The sequence below is a fragment of the Callospermophilus lateralis genome, chromosome 13 (assembly GCF_048772815.1).
Source record: "Callospermophilus lateralis isolate mCalLat2 chromosome 13, mCalLat2.hap1, whole genome shotgun sequence".
In the NCBI taxonomy this organism is placed as follows: domain Eukaryota; kingdom Metazoa; phylum Chordata; class Mammalia; order Rodentia; family Sciuridae; genus Callospermophilus; species Callospermophilus lateralis.
The window spans coordinates 106,067,407-106,091,925 of NC_135317.1; the positions used below are offsets into that span (position 1 = coordinate 106,067,407).

The window sequence follows — 24,519 nt, forward strand, 5'->3', positions numbered from 1 at the left end:
ATTTAACCTACCCAAGATCACACACCTGTGAAGCAGAAAAGCCAAGATTCTGATCCCTTCTCTACTGTGGAAGCTGATAGTCACTTCCACCCGCGTCCCGCCAACAAGTCCGCAGTGGGGAGAGAGCTGGGTGCGGGCAGTAGATCCCGCTCAGGAAAAAGCTCGAGCGAGGAAGAACGCCAGGCGGGAAGAGCAGTGGTCAGAGGGTGTGCGGACCAGCTCACCTACTATGGTGGGCAGGCGGCAGACAGGAGACACGATGGGGTCCTGGTTGTAGGAGTGGAGTGAGAAGCGGCACAAACCCCAAGGCGGCGCTGCAGACCCTGCGCTCCGCGGGGCGGCCGCCCAGGAGCAGGTGCAACGCCCCGCGCCTGCGCGGTAGCGTCCCCGCTGGCTGCCCAGTGGGGACTTAAGGGCCCTGGAGCGGCTAGCCGGCCTGTGTGCTCTCTGCTGTCTGCAACTCCTCAAAAGAAAAAAAAGAAAAAAGAAACCCACATTGAGCCCTAGGGTGAATGTCAGATATTGGAAAGGTGGTCAGTGGCTCTCAGTGACGTTCTAAATGTCTTCAGTTGCCAGTACATGCCATCCAAATTACCCTCCGAATTCGCTTATTACCACATTGTCTTCCTTTAAATAAATGAATCAAACGGGGCAAGAGCCATTTGCCAAAGAAAAATCTTACCTTTTCGGGGTAAAAATTCATAGCTAAGAAAATTCATCCTTCTGCTCCCAATACTGAAATATAATAAAAACTAATTCTTAAATATTTGAACCCCTTAATTTTGCTCAATTATATGATATAGTTCCATCTTCCACCTCCTCAGCTCCTTTTGTCTGTTTGTTTTTAATATTCCAAACTGCATGCATCACCATCACCATTCTGTTCCTGATGCCAGAAACCTAGAGGACCAACTTCCCAAGTCTTGAGAGCGTTGTCAAGCATGGGCCTTGAATTGTTGATCAGCACTCACTGAGAAACAGCTACCTGGAAAGCTTTGCCACTATCTTGGGTTAAACTAGTGAAGAGACCATATGTCAGAGAAAGTGTCCCTGGTGGAAAATTGTCTTAAGTGACCAACAACAGGCTTGTTTTACCTAGGATATTATTACAAGTAGTCTCAAATCCCTTTGGGAATATACTAAGTATATATTTAAACATATGCAATTTTATAACTGTGGATAGCTGTCAATAAATTAAAATGTACTTTCATTCAATAAATCAAAATGTACTTTCATTCCATAATGTTATTAACAGTAAAGAATACAGGTGAATATAAATATATAGGGACTATTAATTTAAAAGCATTTTTATAGCAATAGAACCAACTAAAGAACATTTGTTAGATGTACCTGAGTCAGGTATTCTTTGCACAGCACAGGAACAGAAGACAGGGTTGATCTCCTTGTTAGTCATAAATACTATTTGTATACCTTCTGTGGAGTCCTGGTAGTTTAGCTTCCCTCTTTAATTATTTTTTGCCTTTAATGTTTAATGCTTATGTATGGATAACAAGAAAGGGTAACTTTTGCTGTTATTCTGCACTGAAAAAAGCTAGACCTGCAGGATGGCTGAACAGATAGTACTTATTTGTGTTCAGCTAGATGGGTAGATATTTTCAAAGAGTAATTATCAGGTAAAGTAACATCATAATCAACAATTTCAAAAGCAAATTATGATTGTGGCTTATTGAAAGGCTAAACTCATTTGGTTTATTTTCCATGCTAGTGTCTTTCCATTAAATTCTTCTATTACCCACTGATCACTTACAGAGTAAGCTAGAGCCCCACAGCAAAAAATCCCTTTAAACTAGGATCTGGGCATAGTGCAGAACAGCTGAGCACATGAAAAAAGTGCTGAACAAATCTACTGAACACATAAAAATGATTACACTCTAACTACCCTAATTACTTTTGTTTGGGCTTTTTAAAAATAATATTCCCTGTATTACTGAACAACTTTTTAAATTCATAACCTATCTCAGTGTTAATGTATCAGTTTCTAATACATCACAGTTGTAAAGCCCTGTGATCTGTAAATGAATAAGCATCAAAGGTAGAAAGTATAGGTGCAAAATTCAGATATTTGAATGACAAATTCAAACCTCTCATCTCTTTTAGTTCCCTTTCTTTCCAATTATCACATTCCAATTTCTGGGCAGAGATTTAAGCTAATAAGAAAAAACTAAGCCAAAGGAGTATGAAAGACTCATTAGCTTTTTTTTATTTTTAATTAAGTTGTAGATAGACACAATACCTTTACTTTGTTTACTTATTTATGTAGTGCTGAGGATCAAACCCAGTGCCTCACACATGCTAGACGAGCGCTCTACCACTAAGCCACACACTCTAAGCCACACACACAACCCCAGACCCTCATAAGTTTTTAAATACCACTGTTTTCAAATCTTTTGCACATTTTTTTTTACAATTGGATTCTGGGTAGTTAAGGTAACTGATTTGCAAGGGATAGATGAATTCACTGATGTATTCCAAGTGTATAGAATAGTGTCCAGCATGTAAGTGCTTAACAATTATTTGCTAAGTTACTTAAATTTTGACTGCTGAATCTGAATGGTTTATGTAAAATATATTATCTGGAATAGTTTTATAGGAGACATGTATGGCTATGTCTTCTCAATTCAACTTTTTTTTGTTGTTGTTAACTCAGTTCAATATTGGCTTTCTAAGTAAAGGCACTAAAAACACTTTTTAAAAGAGCTGCTTAACTTTTCACTACTCTTCCTCATATTGTACAATTATTTGTTTCTAAAATGAATGAACAATGCAGAAAATTGGGGCAGTGTCCACTTCTGGGATCTTATTTTAAATTATATACATTCCAATTTTAGAGTATAACTAGTATTAAACAATAGAAGGAAAAATGTATAGTGCTATTTACATAAACACTGATTTTATATTTGTAAAATACCAGTCTTTGATGAATCATAAATTTCAAATGCATTTCTACTGCCTATAACTGAAACTGCCATTTATTGACTTTAAAAATCATAAAGCCAGTCTAAATGAAAGACCCTGAATAGCAAGCAACTTTCTTTTCTTCATGTGTGTGGTTTTTCCTAAATCACCTTGTTCTTACATTTCCTTAATTTTCTTCCCTTGAGCAGTCTCAGGGCTCTCATGCTAAAGGGGACAAGGAGAGGACATCAAATGACATCAAATGTCTATAGAGAGATGGGTATCTTGACTTGATGAATTCTAAAATTTCAGTGTGTCATTAGCATACATCCATCATCACTTCACATAAATCTTTCATGATACCTCTGATCATCCTCATTTACCAAAATTCTGCACTTTCCAAAATGCCCCATTTAAAAAATTTCTCTTCTCTCTAACCATAAAAATGCTAACTCCTTCCATAACTTCCACTCTCTTGATAAAGTATTAGGAGGAAATTCAGGAAAATTAGAATAATTCACTTTTTCACATAAAAATAGTTTATTAATTTTAAAATTCATTAACTCTATTAATTTAGTAGCCATGTGAACTAAATAATATGCTTTAGACACTTAGATGCCTATACTGCTAAGTGTACAGAAATGCCTAAAACAAGTCTCTATTTTTAGGAAACATGTAGCTTAGTAGAATGAATGATCCACTTTTCCAAGGACAGTGATAAATTTTTTAATAATCTTTTGGAAAGCTATTTGGTGAAAATAGTCACCATTTGGTGAGAATTTTGTATACATCATGCATGAGCTCTTGAGCTAAACACAATACTAAAGAAAAATACTCTATTTTGAAGATTGGGAAACTAGACTTAGAAATTAAAAAATATTTCACAAGTTAAACATAGGAAATAGAAACTGTATGTTAATCAGTTTTGGAAAACTAATTTTTTTATATTTTCAATTCCCATGTTATTATTGGTCTACTCTTCATTAATTTTTTATAAGATCTTTTTGGTTGACACATAATTCATATGCCATTCAATTCACCTTCTAGTAATCATCCACCCATTTCCCTCCAACAACTCCCCTGCTTCAGCCCAAAGCAATCACTTATCTATTTTCTGTCTCTATAGAATTTGCCTATTCAAGATATTTTATATAAAGGGAATTATACAATATGTGGTCCTTTCTGACTCACTCCTTTCATATAACATCATATTTGTTATTGAGGTTCATCCATATTGTACTATCAGTACTTCATTCCCTTAGAGGTTGCAAGCTGTTAGTAGACTTCAGAGTTCCAGAATAGTCACAGGAGAGAGATTCTGCTACTATGACCACTTCTAGGTGAGGAGATAGGTGCTATCGACTTCACCATCTTCACAGAATCCTCTTCTTTTTCACTCCTATTTACTGGTGTACTGCCCCTAAAGAAAAGGGAACAGTAAAACACCATGTCCCTGAATGACCCATTTTTGTTGCCAAAATCCTAGCCAAGTTAAGAGCACAAGAGAAAGTCTGTGTCAGAAAGTCCAGATACAAATCATCTTGAGGGACGCTGGGAACTAGGGCAAGTTAAGTGTTATCCATAGAAAGCTACTTCCTTGCATGTTTTCCAGGACAAGTGCTCCAACATGCTCAGACAAGCAAAGTGAGCAAGCTAATGTTCATGATGTCACTGCTTCTGCAATCTGACATACAAAACCCTCAGGTGATGAGTGAAGAACCCAAGACACTGTGGAGAGGATACAATTACTTGTTCAGCCTGCTGCCACTGGAAAAAGTTCCTGAGAGACACAAAGCACTACTTGGTGAAACTCTAAGGGATAAGAGGCTGCTTAGTTTGTCACCACTGAACACTTCTTGGGTCAGTCACTGATCTCTTGTAAACTTTCTCCAATTAATCCTATGTTGCATGCCATCTCTGAGCACTTTGTTTGGCCTTTCCAGCAATCTACCCCACTGCCCTGGCACAACTGCGCTGTGAATGTGACAAATGGATATATCACATTTATTTAATCCATTTTTCATTTGATGAATATCAGATTGTTTCCACTTTTTGATTATTAAAAACAATGCTGCTTTATCCAATTAATATTTATATAAACATCTACAAATCTGAGGTGAGGAGTCAAAGGAAAAATATTAAACTAGGATTTTGAAGCCTAGGATCTAATTCTAGCTTTGGTAGTAACTCCACATTCACTAAAGGAACCAAGACAAAAAAATTTTTCAACTTTTAACAATAATCTTTTTTTTTTTTCTTTTTTCTTTTTCAAGTGTTTGGCCTGGGTTCTGAAGCAGTTAGAAACATTGGCTTCAATAATTATACAACAGCAAGTGCATTCAATATTGTAATCCAGGGCTGGGGTTGTGGCTCAGCGGTAGAGTGATCCCCTTGCACGGGCCAGTCCCTGGGTTCGATCCTCAGCACCACATAAAAATAAATAAAAAAATAAAGGTATGTGTCCAACTACAACTGAAAATTAAAAAAAAAAAAAAAAAAAAAAAAAGTGAAGAAAAGATATTGTGTCCAACTACAACTAAAAAAAAAAAAAAATTGTGATCCATTTCAACCTCAAATTTTTTTTTCCTTGAACTTAGTTTACTCTGTAATTTGGAGAATACCAAAAAATTCAATTTTATGTTGCTCCTCTTTGGAGAAAGGGTGCTTTCCGTCATACCCAGTGATGGATATTCTATTAATGAACAATTTTAAAATAATCGGAACTTTCTAGATGTATTGAGGAAATTCACTTCTTCACTTTCAGTTCTTATGTCTCTGGGAATGGATAGGTCCTAAAATCCTGTCATTTGTCACCACAATCTCAAATTCGCCTTGCTTCCTTTTTATACATAAAGACGTTAAAGGAGGATTTGAGAAAATTGTAGTTGACCATTCTGATAAACTTGAACTGGAACAAAAATCCTATTTCCTTTGTAAAACGTCTTGGGTAAATAAAATTTTGTTTTGATTCAGAAAAAAAAAATGAGGGTCAAAAATCAGTGAAAAACGAAACTGCTTTTTGAGATCAACGGTGAAGCAAATGACACACGGAAACGTACTTCGAGAAGGCGTCCTTATAAATTACCTGGCGGGTTATTACGCGAGGGAAATTTCACGGCCCAGACGCTGACATTCAGCCCGCAGCGACTAGCGCGGAAATTCCGGGCGCAATGCGGGACTGCAGTCTCCTAGGAAACGGCCGCGGGCTGGTCCTTTGTGTACGCTGGGACGCGCACCTGGGGCTGGGGGGGGACTGGATGCCGTCTGCGCCTGCGCGGGCCTCCCGCACCGCGGCGTCAGAGAGGCCCGGATGCAGGACGCGGAGACGCGCCGTTGCCATGGCATCCCCTCCTGGCCGTCGCGGGAGCCGGTGCTGGAGTCCCTTTGGCCTCGCTATCAGAGCTCAGAAGCAGGAGGCGAGAACTCCCGCGGCCACCTCTGTGACCCCAGCCGCTGCGCCTCACACAGGCAGGAGGGGGCTGGAGGGCGAGGAGTGGGGCACGGTGCGGGACGGGTCCGCGGCGGCGGGACAGACGCCAGGCGGGCGGGCGTCAGTGCAGCGGGACGGCTTCTGCGGGGGCCTCGGGGACCCCCGGAGCTTTTTCGCACCGCTGTACGGCCAGGTTCCGACCGCGAGAAGTGCCAGCTTCGTCCCTGGGAGGCAGGCGCCCGCCATGCTGGCTCCGGGCCGCTCTGGAGACCCGCCCCTCGGCCGTGCAGCGCGGAGGGCCGGAGGCGTCCCGGCGCGGGAGCTGGGGACCCCTGCCCAAGGGCTGTTTGTATGGTGCTCCCGCACTTATTTATTCTGCATTAAAGGCTTCCGCTTTGACGTTCTCTCAGTCCTTAGCTTTTCAACAAGCGTGCTTAGCAGGCTTCGAGGTAAGACCGCAGTCGGTGAATTCGTGACGGCTCTGACTGTCCCAGTCCCCGACTGTCACTCAACTCCGAGGCTCAGGCTCCTCACCGCGCGGGGTCTGTCCGACACTCGGGAGGAGGGTTGATTTCAGTCTCTTCCTGCATTTCCCTGTAAGAGAATGTAGGCTAAGTCACTTACATAGATTCTATTGTTGATAAATGCTGAAATCTAAATGTGGCCGAGATCCAGAAGGAACAAAGTGTCAGGTAGTTGGGTTGCCTAAGATGTGTCTCTGTTTGGCATGCTGACGGCGTACCATATGGACAGTATCGGGGCGTGGAGATTAAAAGAATCCTAGGGGTTGAATATCCTGTGGTGCATTTATTAAAACAAACAAACAAACAAAAAACTAAGGGACTTGGCAACAAAGGTTTATGGTTTGTGTCCTTTGTTTACTGAGGAACCGGCTGTGAATTTTTTTGGAGTTACAGAAATAGGATTACATTTCAGATTTCATACAGCTACAGTTATTTCTCAGTTGCTTCACCTATGTATGCTTTCCCCCTTTAAGTTACAATAGTAGAATTTAATAACACCTAATATGTTTGACTTATAATCATTGTATTTTTATTAATTATACCATTTCTGTTTTAGTTTAAACCTGAGTTTTCACATGGACAGGATTCTTTGTAAATAATAAAGCACAACTCCCCAAGTTTTCAGGAAACTGCTTTTGAGTTCAGAACTAGGTTTATTATACAAATGAGGGAAAGCACTAAGGAGTCCCAAAGAAGTTTTGACCTAAAAGTAATGTCACTTAAACATCTTAATAAACTTTAGATACCTCATCTGGAGAGGAGCTGATTATCCCAAGGCACTGTGACTGTGAAAAACACTACTTTTTTTAAAATTTCAGATTATGAGTTTTACTTTATTCTACATCATTCATAGTGCCCTTTTTAAATTAGTAGGTAGGTAGACACAGCTTAAGGGATTTAGCTGGTCTTGCAGCTAGGAAGTCTTAAATAAACTTACTCTGAATATTGATGGGTTTCTCCAGGTCAAAATATTATTGCCCTGAACATCTGATTTACAAATTATGGAAGCCTTACTTTTGAATTCTTTAAGAAAGTCCATTTTGTATTTTTAGTTGAAAAGAAGTAAATATCTGGAAGGAATTATAGTACAACTAATACTTTAGAAATAATAATAATTCTCTAGTTGAACAGTTAAGTTGAATAATAATTTTATATTTAATATTATCTGATAGTCCTATTTACTGTTACTGTCTTCTTGATAGTACGAGGTATGAAAGTTTTTTAATGAAAAATGTATTTTATATAGAATATATTTTATACTTCTATGAATCAACATTCACCATTAGTAAGAATTAGTTGATACTTATTAGAAAGCTCTGAGGGCTGGGGCTGTAGCTCAGTGGTGGAACGCTTACCTTGCACATGTGAGGCACTGGGTGTGATCCTCAGCACCACAAAAAAATAAAGGTATTGTGTCCATCTACATCTAAAAAAAAAGGATGGAAATTGATGTACTCATTTTTATTTGAACATGAGCAAATGCAAATGGGTCAAACAAACAAAAATCATTTGCTGTGACCTGGATGGTGTTTTAATGATTGGCAGGGGATGTGGAAATCCTTTTCTAATCCTCAGTCGTCTCATCTACCTTTTTAAACCTCCTTCTAGATTAGTGTTTCAAAAATCGTAAGGTTGCTAGGAATGTTCACATATAGAAATGTCTTGCCATTTCAAGTCCCTCATTAGGGTATATGCAAATATGTTTATTTTGACATTCTATGTTAGGTGTTTATATGTCTTAATTAGCTTACCTTCAGTATTAATCTCCATACCATATTATACCTCTAAAGTAGATTTACATACACCTTATCTTTTAAAAATCTTATAGCATTTATTCTTTAACAAACAGAAAATGAATGAAAATAAAGATACTGATTCAAAAGACAGTGGAGAATATGAAGATGACTTTGAAAAGGACCTGGAATGGCTAATTAATGAAAAAGAAAAAAGTGATACCAACGTAATAGACGTATGTATAAATTGCCAACAATATTCATAATAATTACATTAACAAAGTGCTTTGTGATTCTTGAAGATTTTGACATATTAGCTCATCTAAACCTCACAAAAAGTTTTTGATATACTCGGACAAATAAAATTAGTCCTGTCATACAGATGAGAAAATTGAGGCATAGTTTAAATGTTACATTCTAAGGCATGGAACAACGAGGTAACAGGGATTAAATAATACTTAAAATAATAATTATAAAGTTATAATTTACATTATTAAATAACAAAATCATGATTTACTGCTTTGAAATTAAGAACATACAATTTCCATTTGCTTAGCATGTCAAATTCCTACTTTCAGGAGTGAAGTTGTGGGGTTATATTTCTAATGCCAATGAAAAATAAAAGAAATCCCTTAAAATATAATATTTAAGCTAACATTTGAAACTTTAAGACTGAATTAGGGGGCTGGGGATGTGGCTCAAGCAGTAGCGCGCTCGCCTGGCATGCGTGCAGCCCGGGTTCGATCCTCAGCACCACATACAAACAAAGATGTTGTGTCTGCCAATAACTAAAAAATAAATATTAAAATTCTCAAAAAAAAAAAAAAGACTGAATTAGCTGTTAGAAGAAGGAAAATACAGAAAAAAGTAAAGGGTCAAAAAGACTGGCCATTAGATACTTCAAGGCAAAAGAGATCCATTAAATGTGGTCATATACTATTTATCAGAGATGAAGAAGGAAAATTCAGGAAAATAAACCAGTTCCTGGATCATGTAGGTTCTTTCTCTTTATAAATATACAGTGTGTGTATTTTATATAGTATTTGTGTGTGTGTTCATGTGAGAGTAAGTGGGAAGTAATGAGGAGAAGAGCTGAGACTGGGATATGAATAGGTGATTTTAGAAGGATAAAGATCAGAGTATTTAGAGAAGAACCCTGATTTAAGGGGATTAAGGAAAAGAACATGAGAAAATGAAAACAGCAGATATTACAAACTTTTCTTGGTTCCATTTTGCTTTCTTAGTGATGGAGAAGACAAATAGGGTAGATACTATTTTCAAAAGGCAACAAAATCAAAAGTGAAGATTTTCCTAAGATGGTTTTCAAAGGGAGTTTTATGAATTTGAACAGAAGAATAGTCAGAACCAGTAGAGGTAAAGATACCCAGAGTGGTAAGGTTGAACTAAGTTCTCCTGACTGGAATGGTGTGAGATCCAGAGCACAGGGTGATAGAATTGTCAGTGAAATATGAATAAGAAGCCCTTACATATTCCTATTCATAAAATTCACAAATAGAGAAAAATCTATTTTGAATTGTCCACATAATAAATGAACAGTTTTATAAAAAATAGAACCTCATATCCTTTTTTTAGATGGTTTGCAAGAAAGAAGAAAATGCTAATGAGGAATCAAAAGAGAGTGAAACAGAAGTAGAACTCATGAAACAGCTTTCTGATCCTGACAAATCCTTGAAGGATGAGGTTTCACCAAGAAGAAATGATTTCATTTCTGTCCCAAGTATTCAGCCATTGGACCCTATATCAGATTCAGATAGTGAAAACTCTTTCCAGGATTCCAAACTAGAAAGCCAGAAAGACCTGGAGGAGGAAGAGGATGAGGAAGTAAGGAGATACATAATGGAGAAAATTATACAAGCTAACAAGATTCTGCAGAATCAAGAACCTGTGAACTATAAAAGGGAGAGAAAACTTAAGTTTAAGGACAAGTTAGTTGATTTGGAAGTTCCTCCACTAGAAGACAATGATCTGTACAAAAATTATTTTGAAAATGAAAATATGTGTGGAAAACTCTCACAGTTATATATTTCCAATGAGTTAGGATCAGAAAGTGTGCTACTATCACTTACTGATGGAAGCTGTGAAGAGAACAAAGATAGGAAGATACTGGTAGAGAGAGATGGGAAGTTTGAACTTCTGAATTTACAAGACATTGAGAGTCAGGGTTTTTTGCCCCCCATTAATAATGCTAGTAGTACAGACAATGAACCCCAGCAGTTGTTACTCAGATCTCCCAATTCCTCTATCAATAGTGTCAAGAAAGAAGAGCCTGCAGCAAAGATTCATGCTGTCACTCACTCAACAGGAGAGCCATTGGCGTTTGTCCCTCAGCCACCACCCAACCCTAGGACTTGTCAAAACTTTGCTCCTAACTCAGACAGAAGTAAAGGAAACGGAAAATCTCATCACCGGACACAGTCTGCAAATACATCTCCAGTGACCTCAACATATTGTCTTTCCCCTCGACAGAAAGAACTCCAAAGACAGCTAGAACAAAGGAGAGAAAGGCTAAAAAAAGAGGTAAAAATACAAGTGGGAATTATATTGAACATAGAGTATATTTCTATGTTTTATAAATGCAACAAGAATTGAAATTATTGTTCAAAGTATTGGAGATTTTGCTTACTTTATTTTTTAATTGTTAAGTGTTAAGAATAAAACACAGGGGCTGGGGATATGGTTCAAGCGGTGGTGCATTTGCCCGGCATGCGCGCAGCGCTGGGTTTGATCCTCAGCACCACATACAAATAAAGATGTTGTGTCCACCGAAAACTAAAAAATAAATATTAAAAAATTCAAAAAAAAAAAGAATAAAACACAGTAGAATCATCTGTATTTGAGCCAGAGGAGACCTCAATGATGACTCCTTTCAATCTTTTGATTTTAAAGGTGAGACTAAGAGAAATTAAGTGACTGCTAAAAATAATCTTGATATGAAATATAGTAAAATCAAATGTCAGATGGAAAAATGAAAGCACAAAGATGTTGGGGTTTAGTACACAATAGGTGGACCTGGATTGTAATTCTCTTATGTGTGTGAGTTTTGTCTATCTTCAATGCCTACAACCCTCAATTTCGGTTTTCAGTTAAGAAGAAAGCCTGAGTTGGAGGGTGTAGCTCCATGGTACAGTGCTTGCCCACATGCACAATAGCCCTGGGTTTGATTCCAAACATTGAAAAAGAAAAAGGGAAAACAGTAGAGCATAAAATAACTTCAAAATGCCATGTGGAATCCTAAATTAAATATTTGAAAAATATTTGAATAATATTTTTAATAATTGAATAATAATATTTGAATAATAAAAATATTTGAAAAATATTTTTGAAACAAGCACTGTGATTACCTTGATCCTTTCTCATAAGTATCATAAAACAGTTAAGTGTTAAATGAAAATCTGTATATTTTATAATTGAAAATTCCAGGTGCTTAAACTGGTGAATTTTCTTTAAATTGTTTTAGTCCCCCAATTCTTTGTTATTGGGATACCTAATGATCCCACAGTAAATTCCAAACTCAACAAAATCATAGCCTGACAGAATTTTACAATGAGGAGGGACCTTACTGATCATTTTACAGATTAAAAAGAAACTGTACTTTATCAAAGTCACTCAACTTTTTAGCAGCAAGTTGGAATCAGAATCCTAGTTCTCTGGTGACCATTGAGAAATGGTGTGTTTTCAACTTCATGTGGGAAATTATCATGGAAATTTCTGACATTTAAATCAGGAATTCATTTTAGCAGAAAAAAAGTGAAAATGCAGTTGTCAGAATGTGTGACTGGGGCAGGAATACGCAAGGGTATATGTTTACAGAGCTTTACTCACTTGGCTACTAAAATCTGAACTCAACAGTCAAACCCAGTTTATATGATTTGGGTATAAACATACTTGAAAGTATCAGAACTTCATGACAATACAGAAGAATTTGTTGAAAAGGACTGAATTATGTGTTTGCTATACACAAACACATCTATGGGTGCGAATTTTTTATAAAGTCGTGGGGGTTTTCACCAATGACCTGATGGTAAGCTTTCACCTGCTTATGTGATACATAGTTCTCTTTTCATCTTAGTTCTCTTAACTAAATTTCCCTTTATTGAAGACCTGGTATTTAAGTGCTTTGCTAAGGCTTTTAAACATCTTTAGTTGGTTTCAGGAGAAAGCATTGCTTTTCTTATGCCCAGTGTTTGCTGGGTTGGAGCTGCTGTGCTCTGTTTTTCTAACCTGAGAGCTTCATTTCAGTGTCCCCCTTGGCAGTGGCATTAGCTGATCCCTTCTGTGTAGTGTACCTAAATGTGCCCTTTGGAGAGATAATCCTGTTATATTCTATGTATCCATGTGGGGATCCAAAGTGCATTTTTTTTTTTTTTTTTTTAGCAGGGGGAAGGAAGTGTCTGAACAAATTTAAAATTTAATCTTTAATAAATTAACACTTTACGTTATGTAGGCTATGTTAGGGCCCAGAAAATAGGATATAGATATTTCCAAAGATATTTGATGTCGTGTAGTCAGATTTTTGCTTTACTGCATTTCTTTTATTCAATCAAAAGGAATTAGAAGAGTTTGCTATTTTGACAAAACATAAGGAAAACACATTGGATTCTATTATTTAAAGATGATTTAATCATGGACTTGAATAATTCAGTTTGTTTAAGTGATAAAATTTTAGAACTGGAGAGGACGTAAGAACTTGTTGATGCAGCTCCATTTGATAGACAATCCTAAGGAGGCTGAAGTTCAGCACCTTGCCCAAGCCAGTGCTGTGAATTACAAAACTATTACCTAGGCCTGACTCCCTGTGGAGCTGTTTCTTCTGTGCTCTGCTGTTTTGCTCTTGGTTGCTGTTTTATAGCTCTACACAACTGATTTCAGCATCTCCCTTCAAATTTAAATAACTCATTTTTTATAACATCAACTGAATAATTCACATAAAAAATTTACTTCGTTCTTAATCATTAACCCAGTGTCTAAATATTTGTCTGATGGCAAAAATTGTTACTTTATGAACATAAACTACCTGAAAAACGTTTTTAAACATTTTAATAAAAAAGTTTTAAACACCTATTCATGCACTATTAACTCTTTATCTTCATCACCCAGATTCAAAAAACATTGCGATTTTGGCATATTTAATTCATCTCCTCCTCTTTCCTTGGTTAAAGTATTTTTAAAGCAAGATCTAGAGAGCATGTCATGTCTTATTTTTTTACTGGTATCTTCTCTAAATGATTATGGCATTTCCTTTCATAATCACAATACTATTCATCACAAGTAATACATTTAACAATAATGTAGAACATTATAAACTGTAAACATTAATATGTATTACATATTAACATATACCCACATAATTATATATAAAATATATAAATTAAGACATTTATATTGCTTCTAGAGTGTGGTTTTTCCTTTTGCATAACTGCAATTTGTTGAAAAATTGTATAGAAGAGCTATCCAAAGTACTCCTAAACATCATCTTTGTTTTGTATCTCTATTATTATAATTATAGGCTTTACAGCTTAACTTATCTAAAGTGAAATTTCTTCATTTTTCCCACTAAAAAATTTGAGATCCTGTTTTTTAAGAAGGTGGAATTTTTAGAGGGATCCTTTCAGGGGCAGAGAATCCTGAGTTTAGATCTCAAAATATATATCTCTCCACTATGATAACTCATACAATTTTATTAATTTTTTATTAATGTATTTTCACATACTTTCTACTAGGAAGAACAACGGAAACTAGAAGAAGAGAAAGAAAAGAAAAAAGAGAATGACATGGTATTTAAAGCATGGTTGCAAAAGAAAAGAGAGCAAGTTCTAGAAATGAGGAGAATTCAGCGAGCAAAGCAAATTGAAGACATGAACAGTAGAGTAAGTGAAAACCAATCTTGTTTACAAGAAGCGAGTCTGAATGTGAGACTAAGGACCCATGGAAGACATGGAAGAATAGTGCAAGGTCTACAAAAGATGGAGCATGAGATGACTTTATAGTTAGGTTCTAAGAAACAAAATCAAATTATTCCTATTTTTTCAAACTTTCATAGTTGGGTGCAGTTTCACATACCAGTAATCCCAGCTATTTGGGAGGCTGAGCAGAAGGACCACAAGTTTGAGGTCAATCTGGGCAACTCAGCAAGACCTTTTCCAAGATGAAAATAAATTGGCTAGGGGTATTGCTCAGTGGTAGAGCACTTGAGTGGCTTGTGAGGCCTGGGTTCAATCCCTAGCATCTCAAGCAAACAACCAACCAACAAATAGAAATGTTCATAGCACAGAAAAACAGAAAACTACCTATTCATTTTTTAAAGATAGTATAGCTTTGCTGTTCTAATGAAACATAGATAAATTCTCTTTCACTCAGACAAGTAGACATATAGAAATATTATGTAAAAACTAGCAAGTTAGAGACACTGAAATATTTAAATCGTAAAAATTTTAAACAAAAAACCCAAGAGAAAGTTAAAACAAAAAAACCCATATCTTTACTACTTTAAAATAAAAAAATAAAAGGTAAAAATTGAAAATTCATTTTTCAGCTCTTCCAGATTCATCTCACAGTGATAACTATTTTTGACAGTGTGATGCAAACCCATATCTTATTTGTATTTATTTATTTACTTGACCAAAATTTTATTAATGCAGTTTATTTTCACTTCATCATGAATATCTTTCTAGGCCATTACATTTAGATCTCTTTTTTTCAAAGAGATACATAGTATTCCACTCTTAAATTTATTAAACCATTCCCCATTTGTCAATGTTTAGGTAGGTTCCAATATTATGCCGTTAATAGTGCTCCAGTAAAAATGTACGTTCTATTGGAAAATATCTGTAATCTGTAGGAGAGTTTTTTAAGAGTAGAATTGATAACTTTTGAATGTTCAGAGTGAAATTTTTGGTTAGCTATGTAAATTAACTTCAAATTGTTATTCAATTTATACTCCCCCCAACAGTATGTGAGAGTGAATGTTTACCATACCATCTTTTGGCCATCAAATAATAATATACATACTTCTATCTGAGTATGGATTTGCATGTTTGTGAAATAAAAATAATTATAGATATATTGGTGTCTACCAATATATGGTTTTTGGCCCAGAGCTCCTAAAACCCTTGTAATTTCATGAGCAGTAGGGGTGCTAGGTGTGTCTTTTATTCTGATATTTGATCTTTGACTCTGGTTCCTGACAGGGAACTCTTAATCCCCTAGAAATTATCCCGAGTAATAGAAGTATCTTTTGTTCTAATGAGGTAACTTGTTGGTTCCTGGATGGGGCTGGTGAGAGAAAAACTAAGCCATGATTAGGGATTGGAACTTTCAGTTCCATACTCTAGTTATCTCAGAAGGAGAGAGAGAGGGGCTAAAGACTGAGTTAATAATCCATCATGACTAGATGATTGTAAGGAGAGAACCAAGTGAAGGAACTGGAGAGGAGAGGTGGCTCAGCAGTAACACAGGTTGATTTGGAACGTCCTGTAGAAGGGGTCCTGATGGGTCCTTCCCCACCTATGGGCCAAGGGACACCCCCTCCAGGCATGATGGAGCCACCTCCCAGAACCCACAGGGATATGAGGCCTTCTTTGACCCATGGCCACAGAGTTGTGGGCCTGATTACCCAGGGATATTACCACAGACTTATTTGTTATGCTCTTTCGTGGAGTCTCACCAGATTGTTTCCATCCCCTTACAGGACACCCTCCCCTGGGAATGCACCCCCCTCTTCAGGTCCCTGCTTGTTTCCCACAGGCTGTACATAGTCCTTTTATTTCTTTGTGGCCTATGAGAATGGCTTATAGTAATCTCTCAAAAGAATATTATAAATGCACTTGATATAGCCATTTATTAAACACCCTTTGATGTATTGAGTACTTAATAGAGTCAAGAAGGGTTGCCTTTGAAAAATTAGCCCTAATTTTGCTTTCCTATAAAACACTTTACTATACCTTTGTACCTCAAAACTTCAGTAAGAATGAAATAAACATTCATATGTTGTTGGTTCAACAACAACAACAACAACAAAAAAAACAGGTGTGCTTGTGTTGGTGAGAAATGATGGCAACTGGGTTAAGGTTATAGCAGTAGAGAGAAAGGCATTTGAGGTATGTTTTAATGTATTAATTGAAGGAACTTGGTAATTGATTAAATAATATGTTTGGGGGAGAAGGAGAAGTTATACTAAGACACTACATTTTTTTTCTAAGCAGTTTGGTAGGAGATACTAATTTGGGGAAATTATCATTTTAGTTTTTAAATTGTTGAGTTTGATGTACATACAAAAAATTCAAGTGAATATATTGTAGATTAAATAGAGAAGATTTTGTAGTGATCAGGAGAGATGTTGAGACTGAAGATACAAGTGGAGAGACTAGTAATTTCAGAAATGGGATAGTTTGTGGGGATGAAAATGTGGCTATAGGCATGGGTAAAAAGGGCAGAGGAGAAAGTCATAAGACAATAAAATCTGTGGTGGGGCTGGGGTTGTGGCTCAGTGGTAAAGTGCTTGTCTGGCATGTGTGAGGCCCTGAGTTTGGATTGTCAGCGCCCATATAAATAAATAAATACAGCACATTGCTGTAATGGTTACGAGTATAGAAGACGAGAGGCACTTGTGTTTCCCAATCACTAATTGAGGAAAATACAGCTGTGACTGTACTGCTGACTGTTTCCAGGAGGATGGACCTTCAGGCCTCATAATATTCAGCCTAGTAGAATTTGTATTAGGTATTTGTAAAAAAATCAATTTATACTTTAGGATTCTTTTTTGTACTCTTTGTTAACAGAAATCATAACCTTGAGTATCAGTTTCTGAAAACATGGGCTATATCAAACAGTTTATTTCAAATAATTTTATGTAAGAATTTCATCATGGTTATATATTTTCCTTTGCAATTACTATATTTAAAATTTTTTGATACATTTGCATGTCTATCTAAAAAACTGACGTTAATGAGATTTCTGAAGTATTTTAGTGAACTTCCTCCCTGCTGAAGCTTTGGTAGTTGATTAATTTGGCTTATTAAAACATTGTGATAAGTGCATTTTGTTTATTACTGCTGAGGGGCATTATGTATAATGTGAGTCATAGTTTCCAGAATGTATTTCCAGCATATTGTATGTAGAATGACCTTTTCTATATCAGATGAAAGAAAGATTCTGGGTGCCATTTTAGGAAAAGTAGCTAAAAATATTTTTTGGAGGAATAGCTAAAAATATCTTTCCTGCAATGAAATTTGTTTCCTTTGATCAGTAATATATACATTGTATGTGTGGGGTATATATACACACATACTCTCTATGAGCACTTACTCCATCATAACTTCTAGTATCTTCATCACTTGAACCAAGAAGAAACCCCCATAATAGTCTTTTTGAGCTCTCCTCTTCATGACTCCTTTTTTCCTGATGCCCTGACCTAGAAATTCAACTGTTCTAAAAGCCCCAAGTTCCCATCTCTGTTTCATGAGCCCATGAGACCATTAACTGCTCTATGCCATTTCTCTCTTCCTATAATGTGGTCAGGAGAGTAAAAAAGTCAGATGAACATGAGGCTGTAGCATGTATTTTTATTTCTGTCAATAATCACAGCTGCTGCATATATTTTGTCTGGTTTTATAGCTGATTAAGGTGGAAAGGAATCTGATATGTTAACTCCATTCATGGCTGGATGTAGAAATTTCAGATTCTATGGTCTTTTGTTTTTATTTCTTAATCAGTTTATCCATTAGTAATTATTTTTATTATTCATATTTAATCTTTATAATTCTTTGCTTTCATATTTCTAATATATTTATCTTCTAGTTCCCCCAATATAGAAAGTTATTTGCTATTACCTTATATATAATTTTGATGATAAGACTTTTTAGTTGTGATTTAATTTTCTTTACATTTTAAAAGTGTAAATATTAGGCTGGGGTTGTGGCTCAGTGGTGGAGCTGTTGCCTAGCATGTGTGAGGCTCTGGGTTTGATTCTCAGCACCACATATAAAAAAAATAATAAAGTGAAAGTCTATCAATAATTTTAAAGATTTTTTTAAAGTGTAAATTTTAATGTAGTGAAAAGGAGATTCAGATTTCCTTTCAGGAAGATGAGGGGCTTGGGATTTTTGTGCCATTTTATACCCCTTTTTTGTTTAATCTGAGGTTATCATTCCCATTATTTTAAATGAAAACTTTTGAAAATCCCTTAGAAGCAACATTTTTAAAATAGTTGGTGCTTTTTAAATAGATAATACAAACAATACAATGTAATTCAAAAGTTAAAATGTACCAAGAATTCTTTCTCCTGGCTTCCCCAGCTAATAAATTCCCCCTTTCCAGTAGTAACCAGAATTAGCAATGTTTTGTGCTTCTTCTCAGGAGTATTATCATTCATATATATATAAACATATGTGATATGTGGATATAAACCCAAATTCTATCCACTGATGTGTATGTAGATGGAAGTTTTCAAATCTTCTATTATGTGCATAGATCACAATTTACTTAATCACTCCCATTTTTTAACATTGCAGAAAGACCCTATTTATAAAACAGAAAAATCTAAAATTCAGTACCTTAGTCACACTGACTATATTTGAGTGCTTAACAGCCACATGTGGCTAGAGGCTACTGTATTTGGACAACCCAGATACAGAACATGCCCATCATTTTATAAAGTTCTCTTGGTCCATATTATTCTATATGAAGAGAAAAAAAATCAATGATTGATTGGATGATAGATATATCAGATTCCCCAGAAAAGTATGAGAGAGAGGGGGGGGGCATGATAAAGGGGAAAGTAAAGAGAAAGGATGGTGTATTTATAGAGAAAGAGAGAGGGGGAAAGTTTTGGGGTATCTGGAAAAAAATATTTCAACTAGTGTTAACAGTAAGAGCAAAGAATCTGAGAAGGGGTTGTGTTTGGTATGTTCAATAAATAGCAAAGGAATCAAAGTGAAGCTATAGCAAAGTGGCTGAAGAGCAGATCGAGTCAAGAGAAGTAGCCTATGTCCGGTAAAGTACAACCTTGTAGGGCATGGTGGGAGCTTTGATTTTGAGATGAGAAGCCATTAGAGATTTCTGAGCATCCATGACACAATCTATTCCACATTTCAGAAGGATAATTCTGGCTGCTATGTGGAAAACAGATTGGGTAAGGTAGAGAGGCAAAGTACAAAAAGGGAAACCAATTATTAAAAGCAAAATTAGTCAATAGAAAATAATGGCATAGATTAGGGTAGCGAAATTTAGGATATACTTTGAAAGTAGAACCAATAAAATTTGCCCAAAGATTAGATTATAAGTTTTGTGTTATGCTGTAAATGATTTTTGAAAAAAAATATTCTGTTTTTTTTTTCTTACTTTATGAATCTTATCATAAAATCAATAATTATGCATTGCATAAAAAGGAAAAAATACAGCTAATTTCTCAAAGAACTAGTTGATGTAATGTATAAAGAGTTCCTAAATATCAAAAGAAAAGGATCAACACTACTAATAGACAAGTTGGCAAAGAATTTTTCTATGAAAAGGCTATGGATGTATGCCACCACACTTGGTATGAACTTTAAATATAATTTAAATGGCCTCATGTGACAAGTGGCTACTGTAGTATACAGAGCAGACAGACTGTATAAGAGGGGGAATCTTGTTTTTGTTCATGAAACTCCATACTTATATGCCTGCCATATAGTAAATATTTTATAAATATCTGTCAAGTAAATGAAAGAACATGGGTGCCCATCATTCCTCTCCATTCCTTAATCCTTGACTCTTTTGATCCATGATTTCCTCTCCATTTATTCCCAACCTTCCAGGTGTTCAGTAGTCATCCTTTAGATCCAGATGTCCTCTCCCTAAAGTTTGTTTGTGCATCCAAGATCTGAATTACGTAAGTCTTACAAATTAGATGGGCACATACTTGCCAATGTTGATTACAAATAAGAGAAAAGGTGAGATGGAGGAAAAGGTCTTCTTTGTCACACATCTCCTATTTGAGACAAGCATTAAATGAGTGTATCCTTTCCTTTTATATTTTAGCTAGACATCCACATAAGTCATTTTTTCTCCAAGGGTAGAGAGTTCCAAATATGTTCCTTTCCTCTCCCTTTTTTCCCCCTAAATAAGAGCTTTTTCTACTTTGGAAAATTCTCTGAATCTAATATCCTGATGCTGGTCCTCCATGATAGTAATTATAGTTTCGAAGATGGACTTACCAGTTAAGTACACTCTGACAGATATTTTTAAAACTTCAAAAAAGTTTGAGAGTTAAAAAAAAAAGGGGGGGGGATGGCAGATGGCACCAGTGTTGGATCATATAGCATAAACTAGTTTTCTATTGAGCTCCTTTGATAACAGCTCCTTACACCTTAATTCCATTCACTGCCTATGCCCAGCCTTTCTTCAGTTCTTTGTTGTATGTTTATGTCTCTGTGCAAAATTATTTTGACAGAGGGATCAATTTTGAAAAATCAAACTTTTAATCAATAATCCTTGTGTGTGTGTGGGTTTAACTTTTGTTTTTTGTTCTGGGACACAATTTAGGAGCTTACAGATGCCAGGTAAGTTGTCTACCAATGAACTATATCCCTAATCCTCTCAATAAGACTTTTGAAAGAAAACAGATGGCAAGTGAGTTCGGGGTTGAATTTCCTTCAGAAGGGCAATCCGCACTGCTAATTCAAGGGTGATGTGGTCTGCATACTTGGAATGCAGGTAATAAGGTTGACACTGTTAGGAAAAATGGATGACCAGGCAATGTATTCTTGTAGGGTCCCATAGATGAGGACTCAGAAAGTAGTTTTGGTTTCTCTAAATTAACTAAACCCTGTTTTCTAATCAGCAGGAAAGCAGAGATCCACAAGAAGCTTTTCGATTGTGGCTTAAGAAAAAACATGAAGAGCAGATGAAAGAAAGGAAGACAGAAGAACTAAGAAAACAAGAGGAATGCTTATTCTTCCTTAAAGGAACAGAAGGCCGTGAAAGAGCTTTTAAACAGTAAGTTCAAGGCACAGCTTTATTATTTTTTTTTTTTCTTTTTTCAGGCTAACCTAATTTCTTTCTAGTTATCTGGGTAAAACTGCATTACCTTATTAATTCTGAGAATACAGACCCAGCTTCTTAATTTTGCTAGCAAGCCTTGGGAAAAATGGGGACTAGTAAGTATTGAATCCACTTATTTGAAGTTTCATTCTTCTTTTTTCCCTCTTTTATAATCTTTTATTATAAAAGAAACAGTAAATGTGCATTGAGAAAATAGAAGCTATTTACATTCCTCACACAGAAATGACTGTTAGTTTTAGAATTCTATATTTTTCTCTACATGTAATCGTAAATTACTAAGTCACAGTGAATGTACTATTGTACAGTTTGCTTATTTTATTAATGATCTTATCTAATATCCAACTCTAACAATTTTTTCCCAAATCGATACATGAATGACTTAGAGGTAACCTGTTCAACTCATATCCAATTCAGGTTCATAGAAAACTATGATTTTTTTCTTAAGTCCATTTTATTCTAATAGTTTAGTTGTTTAGATTTGTATCTGAAAAGAACCATATGTATGTATAAATGTATATGCTTGCTCACACGCCACATACACACTTATATACCAGCTGTATGTGTATGTAATTGTTTTGATTTTAAGTACCAAAGCACTAGATTTATTTTATTGACTAGATTATTTAGGATGCAGACTCTTCCTTAACCTGTTTTTTTGTTTTTGTTTTTGTGGGGGGTACTGGAGATTTAACTTGGGGGTAATTCCACCACTGGAATAAATAAACTTCTCTTACAGTGAGTCACATCCCCATATCCCCAGCCCTATTTTGTACTTTATTTAGACAGGATCTTACTGAGTTGCTTAGGGCCTTGCTAAGTTGTTGAGGCTGCCTTTGAACTCTCGATCCTCCTGCCTCTGGGATTACAGGCCTTAACCTGTTTTGATGTGTTCATGCTTAGGCTTATTTTTCCAGTCTAAGGAAGAACTTATTTTATGCATTGAACAGCAAGAGCTGAATAATTTCCCTATCAAGAAAAGTGAGGCAGTGTTTCTGAATCATGCTAGTAGTATTTCTAATCTAAGTAACATTTTAGAATATAGCTAAGTGCAAAGAACAAGTTCCTTGGGATCTAATAAAGTTTTTTGCTTAGAAAGCAATATTCCTAAAAAGGGTAGGACTTACAGCACTTGTAAAACATTGTTTATTACTAACAGCCAATCTTGTTGGCAGTTTCATCAAAGGCAGACTTCATTAATTAACTATGCCTTCTTGAATTTCAGGTATAAGCCTGAATTTTTTTCTCTTAATAATAGTTTGTGTTGTAACATTATTTCAATGTGATAATTACTTTCCTAACCTTATAATGTGAAAAGTGAATTAAGGCGATGATTACCAAATCTGATCTTGCCTTTTTTCTATAGATGGCTAAGAAGGAAACGCATAGAAAAAATAGCAGAGCAAGAAACTATGAAGGAGAGAACTAGACAGCTCCGACTAGAAGCAAGACGTTCTAAACAGCTACAGAACCACTTTTATAACATGCCAGATGCCAAAACTTTTCGGTTTACAGATCCTTACAGCTGAAGGTTTCTATTAAATACTTCATTTGGCAGCTGCTGTCATAAAAATTTTGGATATTATTTTTTATGGCTCTTGTGTTTGGTAATACTCTAAATTATGGAAATGGTATTTATCTTTTGGTGATGTTGACAATAAGTATATGTTTTTTGTAACATTAAAACAAAATAAACTTCTCTACAGTGTTGAAAGGTGTTGTGCCATCTCTTAGTCTGTGAAACAAATAACATATGAACTTCATGTTTTCCTACATCTAAATGATTAACCTTTCTTCTACCTAGAAAGAACACAAGAAATGGACATATTTCATTAATTCTTACTATTGTTCACAAATTTGCAACAGAACATCTCAGGCAGGAGAAGTAACTTCTTTTTTAAAAAAATATTTTGTTGGTGTATTATGACATAATGTATTATAATTATGCATTATAATAGTGGGATTCATTGTGACATATTTGTACATGAACATAATTTGATCAATTTCATTCTCTTCAGCCTCTCCTATTCCTCCTTTCCTCCCTCCTCCAAAACTGTCTTCTGTTCTGCTGGTCTCTTTTCTGTTTTCATGATAATTTTTTTTTTTTTTTTTGCTTTTTTCTCTCCATTTTCCACATGAGAGGAAAGATATAACTCTTGACTTTCTGAGTAGCTTATTTTATGTATACAGGAGTGTGATTCTGATGGCGTTGCTGGCCAACTCATTCCCGCTATACAGCCTGTAGACAAATCGGGATTGCTTCATACCCTTCAGTCCAGCAACTCTACCCTGGGAGTGCACCGATACATTCTAATCCATCTTATTTCATACTGGTGAGAAAGGAAGCTGAGAAATATTTCAACTAGTTTCAGTTAGGCCACTACAACTGGCAGCTCAGAAAGCAGCACAAAATGAGGAAGGGGTTAACAACCCCCTGTCACTGTTCTTGCTGTAGACACAGATCAAGAAGAAACAGATGGGGCTGGGGTTGTGGCTCAGCAGTAGAGCACTCGCCTCTCACATGTGAGACACTGGGTTCGATCCTTAGGACCACATAAAAATAAATAAAATAAAAATATTGTGCCCATATATAACTAAAATAAATAAATAAAAGAAACAAAGACAGACAATTGGGTATAACCAAGACCATCCATTCTTGTCAACTATTTGGACCACTGTAGTGGAGACAATTTTGTCATTTTTATGAAGAATCATTTTCTTTTCCGTTTGTGTGTGTGTGTGTGTGTGTGTGTGTGTGTGTGTGTGTGAGAGAGAGAGAGAGAGAGAGAGAGAGAAAGAGAGAAGAAGAAAGAAGGGTAGAGAAGAGAGTTCAAGGCCCATGAAGAACAATAAACCAATC

General features: G+C 36.0%; 1 protein-coding gene across 2 annotated transcripts; it reads left to right on the forward strand.

The window, feature by feature from the left end:
* The first annotated feature begins 8,722 nt into the window (after window positions 1–8,722).
* On the forward strand, window positions 8,723–23,299 carry Ccdc181 (coiled-coil domain containing 181). Of its 2 annotated transcripts, none has more exons than XM_076872962.2 (5): window positions 8,723–8,839; window positions 10,197–11,141; window positions 14,345–14,491; window positions 21,442–21,596; window positions 23,026–23,299. In XM_076872962.2, the coding sequence occupies exons 1-5, from the start codon at window positions 8,723–8,725 to the stop codon at window positions 23,186–23,188; spliced, it is 1,527 nt and encodes a 508-aa protein (XP_076729077.1). In that variant the 3' UTR covers window positions 23,189–23,299. The 2 variants fall into 2 exon arrangements, with proteins under 2 accessions (XP_076729077.1, XP_076729078.1); XM_076872963.2 differs by having other exon boundaries at window positions 21,445–21,596.
* Window positions 23,300–24,519: the final 1,220 nt, after the last annotated feature.

What these genes read in the sequence shown, in the direction of transcription:
- Ccdc181 (XM_076872962.2), top strand. Translation starts at nt 8,723, where the DNA reads ATGAATGAAAATAAAGATACTGATTCAAAAGACAGTGGAGAATATGAA. An exon ending in GTGATACCAACGTAATAGAC is followed by an intron (nt 8,840 to 10,196) that starts GTATGTATAAAT and finishes TCCTTTTTTTAG; the next exon opens with ATGGTTTGCAAGAAAGAAGA. An exon ending in GAGAAAGGCTAAAAAAAGAG is followed by an intron (nt 11,142 to 14,344) that starts GTAAAAATACAA and finishes ACTTTCTACTAG; the next exon opens with GAAGAACAACGGAAACTAGA.